Below are 17,685 nucleotides of genomic sequence, written 5' to 3'. Positions count from 1 at the left end.
TTCAAATGGTTAGCTAAGATTCCAAAATTAAGATGAAGTTTTGGGCAAAGATATGTGAGATGTCAGGCAGAGAGGGCTTCTTAAAAGGAGCCTCACTCAGGCGTGGCATTCTCTACTGACAAACTTGTTGCTCTAGATCCATGGGCCCAAATCCAAACCCCAGGTGTGTTGTGCAAAGAGTGCCTAGGCTGAGTGTGAGTGTACGCTTTCCACCCCCTGACTATTTTAATTCTTTGGGCAATGACAAATCTGCTTATCTCTGCTCAGAGTGCCCTTCATCAACACCCAGCCAAGAGCTGTAACTCAACTTCAGATCAGATAATCTTTCTCACACTTTTACTACTTCAAGATATACCAGTGTGATGCAAGAGGACAACTAAGTCATCTTCCGGAAATGTATAACAAATATGGGCATCGTACTTGAGCTGGGTCTGTGTAGCCTACTGCCATCTCCTTGCCCCGCCAGCTCACTAAGGTTGGAAGGGCTAACTTGGTTCAATTCTTGCCATCTTCAGGGACAGACCCCGCTACCTGAAACAAGGGAGAGCAGTCAATGTTGATAATGATGAGCTAAATATACCAAGACAGATTTCTGTGTTTCTAAGGTCTCACAGAGGAATCGAACCCAAGATCCTTTCAGTCAGAGATGCCAGACAGTGGCTGAGACACCACTAGGCTACAGCCAAGGCTAGAGTAAGGTGGTTGGGTGGCCCCTTCCCCTGTAAAGGAACTCATGAAATAAAGCACGACAAAACAAGTCTTGTTAAAGACTAACAAATTTAACATGACGTAACCTAATAGTCGGGATGCGGGTGGCACTGTGGGTTAAACCACAGACCCTAGGACTTGTCAATCAGAAGGTCAGCAGTTCGAATCCCTGTGATGGGGTGAGCTCCCGTTGCTCGGTCCCAGCTCCTGCCAACCTAGCAGTCCGAAAGCACGTCAAAGTGCAAGTAGATAGGTACCGCTCTGGCGGGAAGGTAAATGGTGTTTCCGTGCGCTGCTCTGGTTCACCAGAAGTGGCTTAGTCATGCTGGCCACATGACCCGGAAGCTGTAAGCCAGCTCCCTCGGCCAGTAAAGCGAGATGAGCACCGCAACCCCAGAGTCGTCCATGACTGGACCTAACGGTCAGGGGTCCCTTTACCTTTACCTTTAACCCAATGGTCAGGAGTCCCTTTACCTTTACCTTTTAAGTTGTCACTGGAAAAGTGACTCCCTGGAAAAGACCCTGATGTTGGGAAAGATTGAGGGCACAAGGAGAAGGGAGAAGTGGACGACAGAGGACAAGATGGTTGGACAGTGTTCTCGAAGCTACCAGCATGAGTTTGACCAAACTGCGGGAGGCAGTGGAAGACAGGAGTGCCTGGAGTGCTCTGGTCCATGGGGTCACGAAGAGTCGGACATGACTAAACGACTCAACAACAACAAGTTTTCACGAACGAAAACAAACAAACAAAAGGACTCTGAGCATGTGCAGATTCACAACTCTCAGATAAACTTTTATTTATTGCCTACCTTGATCAAGAAGGGGTTCATCTGAGATCAGGTACTCCAGATAAATTATTTTCTGCAGACGTTGTTGCACAATAAATATGGGTGTTACAGAATCCTCACCAAGTGGCAAATGCAAAATGCAAAAGCTTTGCAAAGAGGGGCAGTCCTAAGTTTGTGACTTAACTTTTTCATAAATGCCACGTGCTATACTTGGTGATATTATATGACTATATACCCTACCATACCTTCCAAGAAAGCCTCAGCTGCAATCCTGAATTAACTCACCTTAGGGTTGCCGTATTTCAAAATGTGAAAATCCGGACACAAAAGTTGCTGAATGCTGCTGTTTTTTAGTTTTGAGTTTTTGGGGGCAAAATTTGCCATTTTTAGCTATTTTTAAGGGAAAGTAGCAAAAGCAACACAGGTTTTCACAGACATTTTGCTGATTTCCACCCAGACACTGCTTCTGACTGCAGTATTCTGGATATGTCCAGGAAATTCCAGACAGATGGTAACCCTAACTCACCTAGGAGTAAGCCCCACAAAGAGGCTTACTTCTGAATAGACATGTGCCCCATTGTGTTGAAAGTTAACTATATACCTTGAATTCTTGATGAGTGTCCAGACTTCAGCTTCTGCACAGCAGGAAACATATCTGCACCTCTTTGCAAAGTTCTAACCTTTTTCTCATTTGTCATTTGGCAGAGAGTCTTTAACACCCATCCACATTTATTGTGCAATGAAAACAATGTGCAGGGAGTACCTGATCTCAGGAAGAAAGAAAGAAAGAAAGAAAGAAAGAAAGAAAGAAAGAAAGAAAGAAAGAAAGAAAGAAAGAAAAAGAAAGAGGAAACTATGGGGGAAACAGCAGCATTTTAGTACCCCAGGGATTGCTATATAGCCTGTTGGCCAAACAACTCACTTCTCAGTCACAGCCCTGACTTCACTAAAAGGCAGGAGCAGCCAGGATCTGGGTCGGTTCATATGGAGAGTGGCAGTCCTTGGGATAATGTGGTCCTGAGCCATTTAAGCCTTTATAGGCCGAAACTAGCACTTTGATTTGGGCCTGTAAACTAACTGACAGCCAGTGCAGTCGGACCAAGATTGGTGTAATATGCTCAAACCATCTTGCCCCAGTGAGCAACCTGGCCACCGAATTCTACACTAGCTGAAGTTTCTGAGCCGTCTTCAGAGGCAGCCCTACATAATGGTGGTAATAATAATAATAATAATAATAATAATAATAATAATAATAATAGACTATAAGGACTCAGGCGGTCTTTAAACTCTGTGTGCTACCCAAGCAAAGCAGGAGAAAACAGCCTCATGGATTTCCCCCACCCACCTTAACAATGGTTTTCCGGATGGTAGTCAAGTGGAAAATACTCATGCAATCCACCCACGCCCAAGCGGTTGCAGAATCCGCAGCCACACATCACAACCACGTGGGACTGCAGTGCAGGGATTGTCCCTTCACGGCTGGGGATGAGTGAAGGGTGCCTAAGTGAATCGCCATTTGTACATACTGTGGCAGTGAGTTCCCCAGGTCAGCGCTGTGTCCCATTAGATTCTGTTGCCTGCCTTGAGGCTCCCACGTAAAGCAATGGGATTGTGATTGATTTGCGTGTTTGAAATATTTGGCTGCTGTCCGTTACTCAGTTACCTGGTTGGAAGCCTCCCACTGAACACAGCGGGACTTGCTTCTGTGTGCATTTTTATTAATACAGTGGTACCTCAGGTTAAGTACTTAATTCGTTCCGTAGGTCCGTACTTAACCTGAAACCGTTCTTAACCTGAAGCACCACTTTAGCTAATGGGGCCTCCTGCTGCTGCCGTGCCGCCGGAGCACGATTTCTGTTCTCATCCTGAAGCAAAGTTCTTAACCTGAAGCACTATTTCTGGGTTAGCAGAGTCTGTAACCTGAAGTGTATGTAACCTGAAGCGTATGTAACCCGAGGTACCACTGTAAATTTCAATCTTCCCGAAGGTTTTGCTCTGAACTGATCACCTGCAGAAAACTTTTCTCCCCTTTTATTCTTTCCATCACTTGGTTTGTTTCAGCTTTTCTCTTCCCCCTCTTTCTCTTCCTCTGGGTTACCCCTTCCCACATGAAATTAGACTGAGGGTCACATGCAGTCCTCAGGCAGCAGGTTGCTCACTCCGATCTAAACAATGAAAGTACTGATGGACCACATTCCTCAGCCCAGTATACCTGCAGGAGCGTCTCCACCTCCATCGTTCAGCCCGGATGCTGAGGTCCAGCGCCGAGGGCCTTCTGGTGGTTTCATCACTGTGAGAAGCAAAGCTACAGGGAACCAGGCAGAGGGCCTTCTCGGTGGTGGCGCCCGCCCTGTGGAACGCCCTCCCATCAGATGTCAAAGAGATAAACAACTACCTGACATTTAGAAGCCATCTGAAGGCAGCACTGTTCAGGGAAGTATTTAATGTGTGACATTTTAATGTATTTTTAATCTTTGTTGGAAGCCGCCCAGAGTGGCTGGGGAAGCCCAGCCAGATGGGTGGGGTACAAATAATAAATTATTATTATTATTATAAATTATTCTAACTAAGGGGCCAACACTGAAGAGGCCCTCTTCCCCAGTCAGCTGGAGGAGGACTTCTGAAGCAGATGCTCAAAGATCATAGAATCATTGTGTTGTAGAGTTGGAAGAGACCGTGAGGATCATCCAGTCCCACCCTCTGCAATGCAGGGATCTTCTGCCCAATGTGGGATTCAAACCCAAGACCCTGAGATCAAGAGTCTCATGTTCTACCGACTGAGCTATCCCAGTTATACCACTCCTGAATACAAAAGAAAGCAGTGCTTTCTAAACATAGGGATGGGCAACCAGTTGGCCTCCAACTCCCATCACTCCCCGGATCACATGGCCAAGGATCAGGGATGATGGGGATTGTAGTCCAACAGTATCTGAGAATGCAGGTTGCTCACCCCTGCCTTGATATGGAGTTAGATCTTTCTTCAGCTCCCATAAAAGGGTCCAGGATCTGGAGAAAAAAGGGAACAAGGAATGAGAAAGTGTTGTGTTTTGGAGCTTGAATTATGCCCGGCTACATTTCCACAGTTCCCTTAACAACTTGCTGAGATCGTCTTACCCCACATGTGTCCTCTCGACCCCTTCAATCGGTGGAATTGGCACTACTGCAGGTGCCTCATAATACCCATTCCACATTTGTAAGAACTCAGTCTTTTAGGGTGGCAGCACCTAGACTTTGGAACTCCCTGCCTATAGAGAACAAGCAAGCCTTTCCACTGCCCTCTTTTCAGAGTCTTTAAAAACACTATTGTTTAGACACGGGTGGCGCTGTGGTCTAAAGCACAGAGCCTAGGGCTTGCCGATCAGAAGGTCGGTGGTTCGAATCCCCGTGACGGGGTGAGCTCCCGTTGCTCGGTCCCTGCTCCTGCCAACCTAGCAGTTTGAAAGCACGTCAAAGTGCAAGTAGATAAATAGGTAGGTACCGCTCCGGCAGGAAGGTAAATGGCGTTTCTGTGCGCTGCTCTGGTTCGCCAGAAGTGGCTTAGTCATGCTGGCCACATGACCCGGAAGCTGTACGCCGGCTCCCTCGGCCAGTAAAGCGAGATGAGCGCCGCAACCCCCGAGTCAGCCACAACTAGACTAATGGTCAGGGGTCCCTTTACCTTTAGCTTTACCTATAAGGCACTTTCTGCATGTGCTGTAGAGGGAAGCAAGGGGCAGATGGGACTCATCCACCTGGGAAAGTAGCCCATTTAGGAGATGGACAGCTCTGATGTGAAACCTCTGCTGCTTTGCGGGATATCTTCGGGAGAAGAAAAGGCTAGGGAACAAATCCTATACAAATCTGGAGTCCCTATGGTGGTTGAATGGCTCCTTGTATGCCTCCTTCCAGCAACTCCTGCAGCCAAGCCGGTGCCAAACATATTACAGTGGTACCTCGGGTTACAGACGCTTCAGGTTACAGTCTCCGCTAACCCAGAAATATTACCTCGGGTTAAGAACTTTGCTTCAGGATGAGAACAGAAATCATGCAATGGCGGCGCAGCGGCAGCAGGAGGCCCCATTAGCTAAAGCGGTACCTCAGGTTAAGAACAGTTTCAGGTTAAGAACAGACCTCCAGAACGAATTAAGTACTTAACCCGAGGTACCACTGTACTCTGCTTTCCTTTGGACCACATCAGCAAGGCCGAGAGGGAGGTCTTGCTGTCTGGGCAACCCAGGACCTCCAGACACACTGCCCAGGCTTGTGCCCTGTTATGTACTGAGCTGAATCCTAGAACAATAGGATCCAGAATGCAGCGGTCTGATTGGTCCGCAGGAGCCACCCAATCCAGCTCCAGGTGGAAGTGAATCAGTGACCTGAATGGCCTGCAGGAGCAGCCAATCAGACTTCAGGAGGAGGTGAATCTGCAACCTGACTGGCCTACAGGAGCAGCCCGGAATTAGCCAATCATGCGGGGCCCATTGTGTAAATAATGTATATATAGCTAGACGTTTTGGGGAAAGTTTCATTCATTGCTACTATGAGCTGAATAAAGAGCATGAAATTCACACTCGACTCTGAGTATATTTCATGCCCCAAGGAGGCTGCTAACACAGCAGTTTGGCTTCACCCCCCAAAGGTGCACTCCATTGTCTCTTGAGACAACAGCCTAGATGTTTAGAAAGCTGTGGTAGTTTGCTTTAGTTTTTTAACATGTGTATATGTTTTAAAGTATGGTTTTGACTTTTTCTTGTTGTTACTGGTTTATCTTTTGAGGGTGGTTTTGTTTTGTTTTTTGGCAATCAAGCAGTGTATAAATTATATGCAAAGAAATAAAGAGATAAACAATTCCAAGCATTGTGCCATTTTTCATTCCGAGCCTGTCCCTGTAACTCGAGAGATAAACTTTAAGAGATAAACATACATAAAGGGTAGTGCCTACACCTTAAGACTGTTTTTCCTGATTTCCAGGCCTCATTAATCAGCAGAGGTAGGTCCTGGTTTGTTTTATAATATATGACGATAGACCATTAGAAACTGTGAGCATTCCGGACTGTAACGTCCTCTCACTTTTTCCACCCGTAAATCATCAACACATCCGACAGGCTCTCCTGATAGCAGTTTGATCCCCACATCAACTCCTCTAGCTCTGATATTCCATTCATGCTGCTGTATCTTGCATGGACGGATGTGGAATGTCTAGCAATGACCCCAAGTCTGGAGGGATTTTCTGCAAGTTGATTTAATATATGCGTTCCACTTTTCCAAAAACAGTTCTGAGCTCAAAGGCGGTGAGGGGGTTTGTCACGAGAATAATAGCAAGGGGAAAGCAAAAAACGTTACAATCACTCGGATAAAAAATGCAATAATGTATAGATAAGGCAAAAGAGCAGATTCGGCAAACAATGAATGCAATTTGAGGCAAACTCGTAGCGATTCGAAGTACAGTGGTACCTTGGTACTCAAATGCCTTGGTTCCCAAACACTGAAAACCTGGAAGTATGTGTTCCAGTTTTTGAACGTTTTTCAGAAGCCAAACATCTGATGCGGTTGTCAGCTGTTGTTTCTGGGGCACCTGCACCAATCAGAAGCTGCGCCTTGGTTTTTGAACATTTCAGAAGTCAAATGGACTTCTGGGATGGATTAAGTTTGGCACTTTTGTTTTTGCTATTTATTTTGTGTTTTTGAGGTTTTTTCAGTTAATTTGATTTTGTGACTGTGTGCAACCCAGTTCAGCTACTGATTGATTGATTGATTGTGTGACTGTGGAAATGGATAAAAGCCCCCCATCCAAACAATGCAGGTAAGAAAAAAAATAATTTTAATTTTTATCATCTACAATACTGTCTTATTTATTTTATAGTACAGTACATTGATTATTGGGACGTGGGTAGTGCTGTGGGTTAAACCACAGAGCCTAGGGCTTGCCAATCGGGAGGTCGGCGGTTTGAATCCCTGTGACGGGGTGAGCTCCCATTGCTTGGTCCCTGTTCCTGCCTACCTAGCAGTTCGAAAGCACGTCTGGCGGGAAGGTAAACGGCGTTTCTGTGCGCTGCTCTGGTTCGCCAGAAGTGGCTTAGTCATGCTGACCACATGACCCGGAAGCTGTACGCCGGCTCCCTTGGCCAATAAAGCGAGATGAGCACTGCAACCCCAGAGTCGGTCACGACTGGACCTAATGGTCAGGGGTCCCTTTACCTTTACCTTTTCGACTGTTTAAAGTGGTATTACAGCACTTTAATGATATTATGTGAATGTGTTTTAAAGTGTGTGTGTGTGTGTGTGTGTGTCCCTCCGTTTGAATGTGCAATATTCCATTTCTCCTAAGTTATGCAAACTTCAGGTTTGCCCAGGTTTCCTTATTCTTTCCTGCTGTAGGTGATGCCTGAAAGCTGGAAATAGAGGGAATTGCTATTTCTTTCTCTATGAATTTATAGAAGCATTTCTGGAAAAGGCAGTGTGGTCATTACAGACCCTCCAAGTGTCCCTATTTTCCAGGGACAGTCCAGGATTTACAGCAGCCATCCCGGCTTCTGATTTGATCCCAGAATGTCCCGCTTTTCCTTAGGATGATCCTATTTTCATCGGACAAATGTTGGAGAGTATGGAGTTATGCGACCCCTGAGCCAAGTAACTATCTTTAGAAGACATCTGAAGGCAGCTCTGTATGGGGAAGTTTTTAATGTTTAATGTTTTCTTGTGTTTTTGTATATGCTGGAAGCTTCCCAGAGTAGCTGGGGCAACCTAGTCAGATGTTGTTGATGTTTAGTCATTTAGTCGTGTCCGACTCTTCGTGACCCCATGGACCAGAGCATGCCAGGCACTTCTGTCTTCCACTGCCTCCCGCAGTTTGGTCAAACTCATGCTGGTAGCTTTGAGAACACTGTCCAACCATCTCATCCTCTGTCGTCCCCTTCTCCTTGTGCCCTCCAACTTTTCCAACATCAGGGTCTTTTCCAGGGAGTCTTCTCTTCTCATGAGGTGGCCAAAGTATTGGAGCCTCAGCTTCACGATCTGTCCTTCCAGCCTCTGGGCTGATTTCCTTCAGAATGGATAGGTTTGATCTTCTTGCAGTCCATGAGACTCTCAAGAGTCTCCTCCAGCACCAGAATTCAAAAGCATCCATTCTTCGGCGATCAGCCTTCTTTATGGTCCAGCTCTCACTTCCATACATCACTACTGGGAAAACCATAGCTTTAACTATTTGCACCTTTGTTGGCAAGGTGATTTCTCTGCTTTTTAAGATGCTGTCTAGGTTTGTCATTGCTTTTCTCCCAAGAAGCAGGCATCTTTTAATTTCGTGACTGCTGTCACCATCTGCAGTGATCATGGAGTCCAAGAAAGTAAAATCTCTCACTGCCTCCATTTCTTCCCCTTCTATTTGCTAGTCAGATCAGTGGGGTATAAATAATAAAATAATTGTTGCTGTTGTTGTTATTATGGAATAGGACATCCTTGTTTCATCAGAGAAATGGTGGAGGGTATGTCATTACTGGACCGTATCTTGGGTAGTTCTGGTTTTGACCTTTCAAACCCTAAGTGGTCCTGGGTACTTGAAAGGTTGCATCGCAAGAGTTCAGAGCTAAGTTTGACTGCAAGAAATGTCATAAGATGCATGATCATTGTCCCTTTGAAACTGCTTTCTTAGCAGTGAGGTTTTCCAGTTTTAGTCATCCTCTCCCCAACTTAGCTGGCTTCCTGGTTTCTCTTTTAATTATTGCTGACTTTAAAGTTGATATGGGTGAGTTTCTAAAAATGAGCTGCGATCTTAATCAATGTTAGCTGCTTCAAAGCCAAGGGGTGTTATCCAATTAAGTTATAGCCAGGGCAGGCCTATGGAAAAATAATAGCTTTACGTTACTCCAGTCCATTGATTTTGGTGGGTCTACTCTGAGTATATGATTAACACCGAACCTCTCTCTTTATTTATTTACATTTTTATAAACCCACACTTTGGCAGGAAATATAACAAGGCGGGATTTAGTGTAAAAGCAGAGGGTTAAACATATCCATGGCATATTAAAGAAAAACTGGTTGGTGGGGGGAAAATGTCACATTTCAAAAGCCAACTTAACAATACAAGTTCTTGGGCGGAGATCCCAAAAGAGAAGGTTAAGTTGTTTATGTATCCTGCTACAATCAGAATCCTGTATGTGCAGAAGTGGAAGGAAGAAGAAGTCTCAGCGAAAGAAGAATGGATTCTAAAGTTAATGGACTATGCAGAGATGGCAAAGTTGAAAGCAAAAAGAAGAGATCAAGAAGATGAGAACTTTGTCGAAGAGGGGAGGTTCTTTTCAGACTACTTGAGAATAAACTATAGGCAAATGAAATCGCGAGCAGGATTTGAATAATAGGCAAGGGAAGGGGAATAAATGAATGATTGAAATATAAGTTGAAATAGAAAATAGAAAATAAACGGTTATTATGGACACAGATAAAAGGAATACAACAGGTACAACACAGACGTAAGGAAGGGAAGTAAAAATGTAAGAAAATACAGTGGTACCTCAGGTTAAGTACTTAATTTGTTCTGGAGGTCTGTTCTTAACCTGAAACTGTTCTTAACCTGAAGCACCACTTTAGCTAATGGGGCCTCCCACTGCCGCCACCATGCAATTTCTGTTCTCATCCTGAAGCAAAGTTCTTAACCCAAGGTACTATTTCTGGGTTAGCGGAGTCTGTAACCTGAGGTATGTAACCTGAGTTTTGTCGCTCATTCTCTCCACCACCCCCTTTTTATTTCACTAGTCCCATAAAGAGGAGACTGTCCGATACACACACACACACACACACACACACACACACACACAGAAAACTTTTCAGATCCATACATTTCACTGATTTTACAATCATTTTGACATTTTAAAACTTGACTGCCTTCCCCCTCTTTCTGCGGTTCCTTAAATTTATTTTTAATATCTTCTGCATACCCAAAGTCACATAAATTACTCATTTATTTATCTTCTTTAAATGTATGCTCTTATTTAACTGCAGGTTATTACAATAATCCTGCCAGTGTTTTTATCTGTTTACAATTTATCTGTAAATATTCAATAAACCATTTCCATTCTTTTATAAAAAAAGTTCATTATCTTGATTTCTTGTTTTTTTTCTGGTAAGTTTCACCATTTCTGCATATTCCACAAGTTTCTGTATCCATTCTTCCTTTGCTGAGACTTCTGCTTCTTTCCATTTTGGGGCAAGTAACATTTTTGCCTCTGTAATCGCAGGGGAACTCAATAACATACCGTGGTACCTTGGGTTACAGATGCTTCAGGTTACAGACGCTTCAGGTTACAGACTCCGCTAACCCAGAAATAGTACCTCAGGTTAAGAACTTTGCTTCAGGATGAGAATAGAAATTGCGCAGCAGCAGCAGGAGGCCCCATTAGCTAAAGTGGTGCTTCAGGTTAAGAACGGACCTCCAGAACGAATTAAGTTCTTAACCCGAGGTACCACTGTACTCTGATCAAAGTAACTGTGCTGGCACAATGCACACAGGTGTGTGATGAACTGGGAACATGCGGCCCAACTCTGGCATCGAAGGACCAAGAATCTGTCCTGGTACAAGGCATCTTCCTAAGATTTAATCATGCTCCTATGGTTTAATTGATCATCCCTTTCATGGCATGCATGTTCAACAGCTACCCAATACACGAGACGGACCACAACATTGTTTGCAAAAATTAAAAATAAAGAAATCAGGGGAGCTTTGGGGAAGAGAAGGGAATATATGGCAGATATATCAACAAATCCTCTGCACTAATTGATGGGCCTCTCTATACATCATCCTGGATAAAGGGCCCTTGCGCAGTAAATGCTGATGTTTCGAGCCGCCCAATAGCATTTTGTTAACAAGTAGATAACGGAGGAGCAAGACGTGTTTGTTTAGCTGCTTATAGATAAACCCCGCCGTGTCTTTGTTAAGTTCCCCTCCCCCACCCCCATGACTGATGGCAAACGCCGAATGCAATAAATAATACTCTAGAGCCCTGATTGGCCATCTGACTGTAGAGCATCGAATGCAACAGGGAATCTGCCGGAGAAACAGCCATGCATGATCACAGCGCTTTTCCTTTCCTTGTGATCATCAAGGTAACAATAACAGGTCCAAAATAAATGCCAGGCAGAAAAAAGCATTCGGTGCGACACCAGGAAAAGGTGACCGAGTGGAAATGTGATTACAGCGGTTCCATACCCACCAACATTTCTCCGATGAAAATATGGACATCCTAAGGAAAAGCGGGACATTCTGGGATCAAATCAGAAAGCGGGGCGGCTTCTGTAAATCCGTGGATGTCCCTGCAAAATAAGAATTGTTTTGAAAATAAGAAATATTTAGGGGGGTGCCAAACTTTGTCCTTGCTCAAGGCGCCATATTGCCAAAGTCCACCTCTTTCAGCCATTCAGTCACATGGGAGAAAATGGGTCTGATTTATACGAGACACTGGGTGCTTAAAGACTATCAGAATTTCAGACTTATTTGTCTCAGGGCGTCCAATGGAAGGAGCAAAACTCTAGGTGGAGGAGCCAGCACCAAGAGAGTGGGCTATTTTCTGCTCAGTCTGAGAGGAATTGCTATTAGTTCCACCCTATGGTCATCAAAAGGGATGTGGGTGGCACTGTGGGTTAAACCACATAGTCTAGGACTTGCCGATCAGAAGGTCGGCGGTTCGAATCCCCATGACGGGGTGAGCTCCCGTTGCTCGGTCCCTGCTCCTGCCAACCTAGCAGTTCGAAAGCACATCAAAGTAGATAAATAGGTACCACTCTGGCAGGAAGGTAAATGGCGTTTCCATGCGCTGCTCTGGTTCGCCAGAAGCAGCTTAGTCCTGCTGGCCACATGACCCGGAAGCTGTACGCCGGTTCCCTCGGCCAATAAAACGAGATGAACACCGCAACCCCAGAGTCAGCCACGACTGGACCTAATGGTCAGGGGTCCCTTTACTTTACTTTTATGGTCATCAGGCTTCGCCCCTGGGGCAACAGGAGCAGCCAAACTGCAGTCATAAACCCTCTGCTCTGAACCAGCTGGTCTCCGCCCCTTGACCTGAGAAGTCCCACCTACTAACTCCCAAGCCCCACCCCCTGAGTCTCCAGTTCTAAATCTCAGGGAGAACTGGTGACCCCACCATCGTGGAATTCTGGGCCATGGTCTCAAAGCATTGGTTGGGATAGGGGTGGAGACCCTGTTGTTGCACTCCAACTCCCATCAGCCCCAGTCAACATGGCCCATGGTCATGGGGTTGGAAGTGAGAGTCTAAGAAGGCAGAGGGCCTTCTCGGTAGTGGTGCCCGCCCTGTGGAACGCCCTCCCATCAGATGTCCAAGAAATAAACAACCACAGCCATACTTTGGAAGTCAAATGGAATCCGTTAGACTTCCAAAACTTTCAGAAACCAAAGCGCGGCTTTGGGTTGGCTGCAAGAAGCTCCTGTAACCAATCAGAAGCTGTGAAAGCCCTGTCGGATGTTCAGCTTCCAAAAATAGTTTGGGAGCCAAAACATTTGAGAACTAAGCGGTTCAAAAACCAAGGTATGACTGTATCTGACTTTTAGAAGACATCTGAAGGCAGCCCTGTTTAGGGAAGTTTTTAATGTTTGATGTTTTATCGTGTTTTTAATATTCTGTTGGGAGCCACCCAGAGTGGCTGGGGAAACCCACCCAAATGGGGCGGGGTATCATTATTATCATTATCATCATCATCATCATCATTTCATCTACAGAGCCGCACCCACCCCATTAGGTGGTGACTCTTATGCCTTAAATGGACTCCATCTTTTCTGGCGTCTTCTTGTTGGCATCTGTCTATCTCGAAAGACAATGGAGTGAGCCTCCAGGGGTGAAGTCAAACCGTTGCATTAGCAGCCGGAAGTGACCTCTCCAGGCAGCACAAGCCTGGGCAGTGTGCATGGAGGACCTGAGCTGCCCAGATGACAATACACCTCTCTTGGCCTCATTGACATGGTCCAAAGGCAAGTATTGCAACATATTTGCACCAGCTTGGCTGCAGGAGTTGCCAGATAACACCCATTATAATCAGATATTAAGCCGGATATCGGTTTTTTTGGATGGGAAAGCTAATATATTAATCCTTCCCTTCAAGCAACATGATTTGTGCCATTCAAAAGTCTGACTCCCTTTCATAACCTACATCGATTTCTTGAACATTTTAATTTCCTTGTTTTTATTTATTTTGGGGGTTTTTCTTGTTTGTTTTTTAAACTTCCTCACCGAACCGAAGGGACAAAAGGCAAACCAAAATCACTGATGTGAAGCCTGCCAGTGTAAACATGCTCTGCCCAGGCTCCAAGTTCTCGATTTGGCCTTATTTTTATTATTATTTTGTATGTGTATGCAATTCAGGAACAATATTATCTGCCTCCGTTATTGCGGCCTGCCTTGCTGGATACGTGCCCCCTCCCTTCTCATTCACAGATATATATATATGCAAGTGCCAAACTAGCATCTCAGTTAAGAAAAGAGAGTTGCAAGCAGAGGTTGGGGGGGGCAGAGGAGGGACGGACAGAGGGAAACAAAGAATAAAAGTTTAATAAACGTGTGCTGTGTTGGGGATGACTTTGCTGCGACCTTTGTTGCAAATGGTCTATGCAGGCGGAATAATGGTCTCCTTGCAGAGAGGGAAATGGCTTAGCGCTATCATGGTTGCCTCGGTAACCATCAGAGTTTCCATCTAGCAGAGAGAAATGAGTTATGAAAAGGCTTGAGTGAGGAAGGGATTAACACATGATCCCAGGGACAGCATGTCAATCAAAATCAGCGGAGAAATTACACTGCTGTATTTGAGAAATTTCTCCGGAAAGGCTCCCTTAGTGGGATACAGAATATATGTATATATTATACACACACATTGGTCGGAGGCGTATTTGTAGGCGGCTGCATCTATCTGTGTCCTCTGTGATGTGATATATGGGATCCGTCCTCCTGTCTGTTGCTCTTGATATATGTAGAAATATTATTACTGCATCATGATATGCCAGAATTTTTTTCTTCTGTTGCGTTTTGTTCCGGGTATTCGGCTTTAAATGTTCAACAAGCTGCTGGCACTATATATATATTTGTAAGATGCTTAGAGTTTTATATATATTGGTAAAAAGCGATGAATAAATGCAATAAATGCAATAAATGAATTGCATTGAATGAATGAATGAATGAATGAATGTAATAAATGAAAAAGCAATGAATAAAAGCAATAAATAGAAATACATTTTTTGTTTGTGGACGTTGAGATTTTTTGGGGGGGAGAAAGTGATGAATAAATGCAATAAAGAGAAATACGTGTTTTGTGCGTCTCAGATGGGGGGGGGGGTAGAAAATGATTTTTAAAAAGGAAATAGAAGATGATGCCAGCCATTATGGTAAAGGGACCCCTGACCATTAGGTCCAGTTGTGGCCGACTCTGGGGTTGCGGCGTTCATCTCGCTTTATTGGCCGAGGGAGCCGGCGTACAGCTTCCGGGTCATGTGGCCAGCATAACTAAGCCGCTTCTGGCGAACCAGAGCAGCACATGGAAACACCGTTTACCTTCCCGCCGGAGCGGTACCTATTTATCTACTTGCATTATGGCTTGCTTTTGAAGTGCTAGGTTGGCAGGAGCAGGGACCGAGCAACAGGAGCTCACCCCGTCGCGGGGATTCAAACTGCCAACCTTCTAATTGGCAAGTCCTAGGCTCTGTGGTTTAACCCACAGCGCCACCCGCGTAGAAAGGCATTTATTTCAAGGAACCAGCATAAGGAAAGGGATATTTGTGGTGTGTGCGTACAGAGACATGTATCTCTGTCAGGAAGGGCTGCCGTGTTGTCCCATGCCAAGGGGTGTGTACAAATTAGCAGCTTAAAATGCAGTAAGGTTGTATCTCACACACACGGCATTACAAGATGCATTTAAACATCAGAGAGGGGGGCCAAGGTCCTTGCTCTGGGGAGGGGGGGTGTCAGGAGCGGAAATGGCCCCACATGGTTCCACATTCTTTCGGAAGCTAACATGGGCAAAGCCAAGCACCAGGAGTCGAGGGGAGAGCTGGAGCCTGAGGCGACCCCAGATAAGTTGTACCACGAGCTGGTGGACAACGTGAACGCCATCGTGCGGCCTCTGGCCTCCCGCAAGTTGACGCGCAAGCTGTACAAGTTGGAGGATGGATAGTGGCTAATGGATTGAGGTTGAATCCTGACAAGACAGAAGTACTGCTTTTGGAGGACAGGGGGCAGGCTGCTGTGGAGGACCCCCTGGTCCTGAATGGGGTAACTGTGCCCCTGAAGGACCAGGTGTGCAGCCTGGGAGTCATTTTGGACTCACAGCTGTCCATGGAGGCGCAGGTCAATTCTGTATCCGGGGCAGCTGTCTACCAGCTCCACCTGGTACGCAGGCTACCTGCCAGCAGACTGTCTCGCCAGAGTGGTGCATGCTCTAGTTATCTCTCTCTTGGACTACTGCAATGCGCTCTACGTGGGGCTACCTTTGAAGCTGACCTGGAAACTACAACTAATCCAGAATGTGGCAGCTAGACTGGTAACTGGGGGTGGCCGCCGAGACCATACAACACTGGTCTTGAAAGACCTACGGTACATTGGCTCCCAGTACGTTTCCGAGTGCAATTCAAAGTGTTGGTGTTGACCTTTAAAGCCCTAAATGGCCTTGGCCCAGTATACCTGAAGGAGCGTCTCCACCCCCATCGTTCAGCCCGGACACTGAGGTCCAGCGCCGAGGGCCTTCTGGTGGTTCCCTCATTGTGAGAAGCAAAGCTACAGGGAACCAGGCAGAGGGCCTTCTCGGTAGTGGCGCCCGCCCTGTGGAACGCCCTCCCATCACATGTCAAAGAGATAAACAACTACCTGACATTCAGAAGACATCTGAAGGCAGCCCTGTTCAGGGAAGTTTTTAATGTGTGACATCTTAGTGTATTTTTGGTCTTTGTGGAAGCCGCCCAGAGTGGCTGGGGAAACCCAGCCACGTGGGTGGGGTATAAATAATAAATTATTATTATTATTATTATTATTATTATTATTATTATTATCAAGAAAGCATTGAAGCAGAAACAGATCCAGCGTGGGGTGAAACAGGTCCAGAAATTCATCAACAAGGGCGAGAAGGGGAACACAGTTCTTGCAGGAGACACACTTCCTATTGATGTCTATTGCCACATCCCCATCACGTGTGAAGACAGGAGCCTTCCATATGTCTACATCCCTTCCAAAATGGACTTGGGAGCAGCTGCAGGTTCACAGCGACCAACGTGTGTTATCATCAAGCCCCATGGGGAATATCAGGAAGCCTATGATGAGTGTATGGAGGATGTGGATGCTCTTCCCCTCCCTTTGTGAAGAACATCAGTAAGAGATGCTACTAAGACGGACAAACAGGCACTTGCCTTGGCAGTAGCTTGACCCTGATTTTAGAGGAGTGGGGCAAGGAAGAGAATACTGCAATTGGCACTGTCACCAGCCCTGTGGCTCATACCCGCTTCAAGGGCCAGATATTAAGCAACTGATTTAGAAAGAAGTTATTGACTTGTCTTGCAGCAAGCGAAGTTTGTGAAGCTTGGGTTGGGGGGAAGGTGGAGAGATTAAACTAATTTTGAAGAGAGAGAGAGTGGGGGGGGGGCGAGATGACTTCACTTGATGCCCACGGCTTTTCCATTTCCCTGACTCCCACTGTGGGAAACTGCCTCACTAAAGATGGGCTTGAGGCAACATGACCAGGTCTGTGTTACTTAAACTTAGGCGCTCCCTATCAGAAGCAGCTTTGGATTCGGGGATTCTCTCTGTGTGTGGTTTTTGTTGTTTAGTCGTTTAGTCGTGTCCGACTCTTCGTGACCCCCTGGACCAGAGCACGCCAGGCACTCCTGTCTTCCACTGCCTCCAGCAGTTTGGTCAGACTCATGCTGGTAGCTTCGAGACCACTGTCCAACCATCTCATCCTCTGTTGTCCCCTTCTCCTTGTGCCCTCAATCTTTCCCAACATCAGGGTCTTTTCCAGGGAGTCTTCTTTTCTCATGAGTGGCCAAAGTCTTGGAGCCTCAGCTTCAGGACCTGTCCTTCCAGTGAGCACTCAGGGCTGATTTCCTTAAGAATGGATAGGTTTGATCTTCTTGCAGTCCATGGGACTCTCAAGAGTCTCCTCCAGCACCAGAATTCAAAAGCATCCATTCTTCGGCGATCAGCCTTCTTTATGGTCCAGATCTCACTTCCAT

At 45.8% G+C, this 17,685-nt stretch overlaps 1 protein-coding gene across 1 annotated transcript; it reads left to right on the top strand.

Moving 5' to 3' along the window:
• Positions 1-15,479: 15,479 nt before the first annotated feature.
• Positions 15,480-17,069, top strand: LOC310743133 (H/ACA ribonucleoprotein complex subunit 2-like protein; the record flags this gene model as incomplete). The annotated part of the gene is made up of 2 exons (XM_083573257.1): positions 15,480-15,622; positions 16,504-17,069. 2 exons carry the CDS (start codon positions 15,480-15,482, stop codon positions 16,814-16,816), a joined length of 456 nt encoding a protein of 151 aa, XP_083429383.1. The 3' UTR covers positions 16,817-17,069.
• Between the last annotated feature and the right edge of the window lie 616 nt (positions 17,070-17,685).

This window comes from Podarcis filfolensis, assembly GCF_964270895.1.
Source record: "Podarcis filfolensis genome assembly, chromosome: 10".
In the NCBI taxonomy this organism is placed as follows: Eukaryota; Metazoa; Chordata; class Lepidosauria; order Squamata; family Lacertidae; genus Podarcis; species Podarcis filfolensis.
Note: the sequence above shows the minus strand (reverse complement) of the source record. Positions and strands in the feature narration are given on the sequence as shown.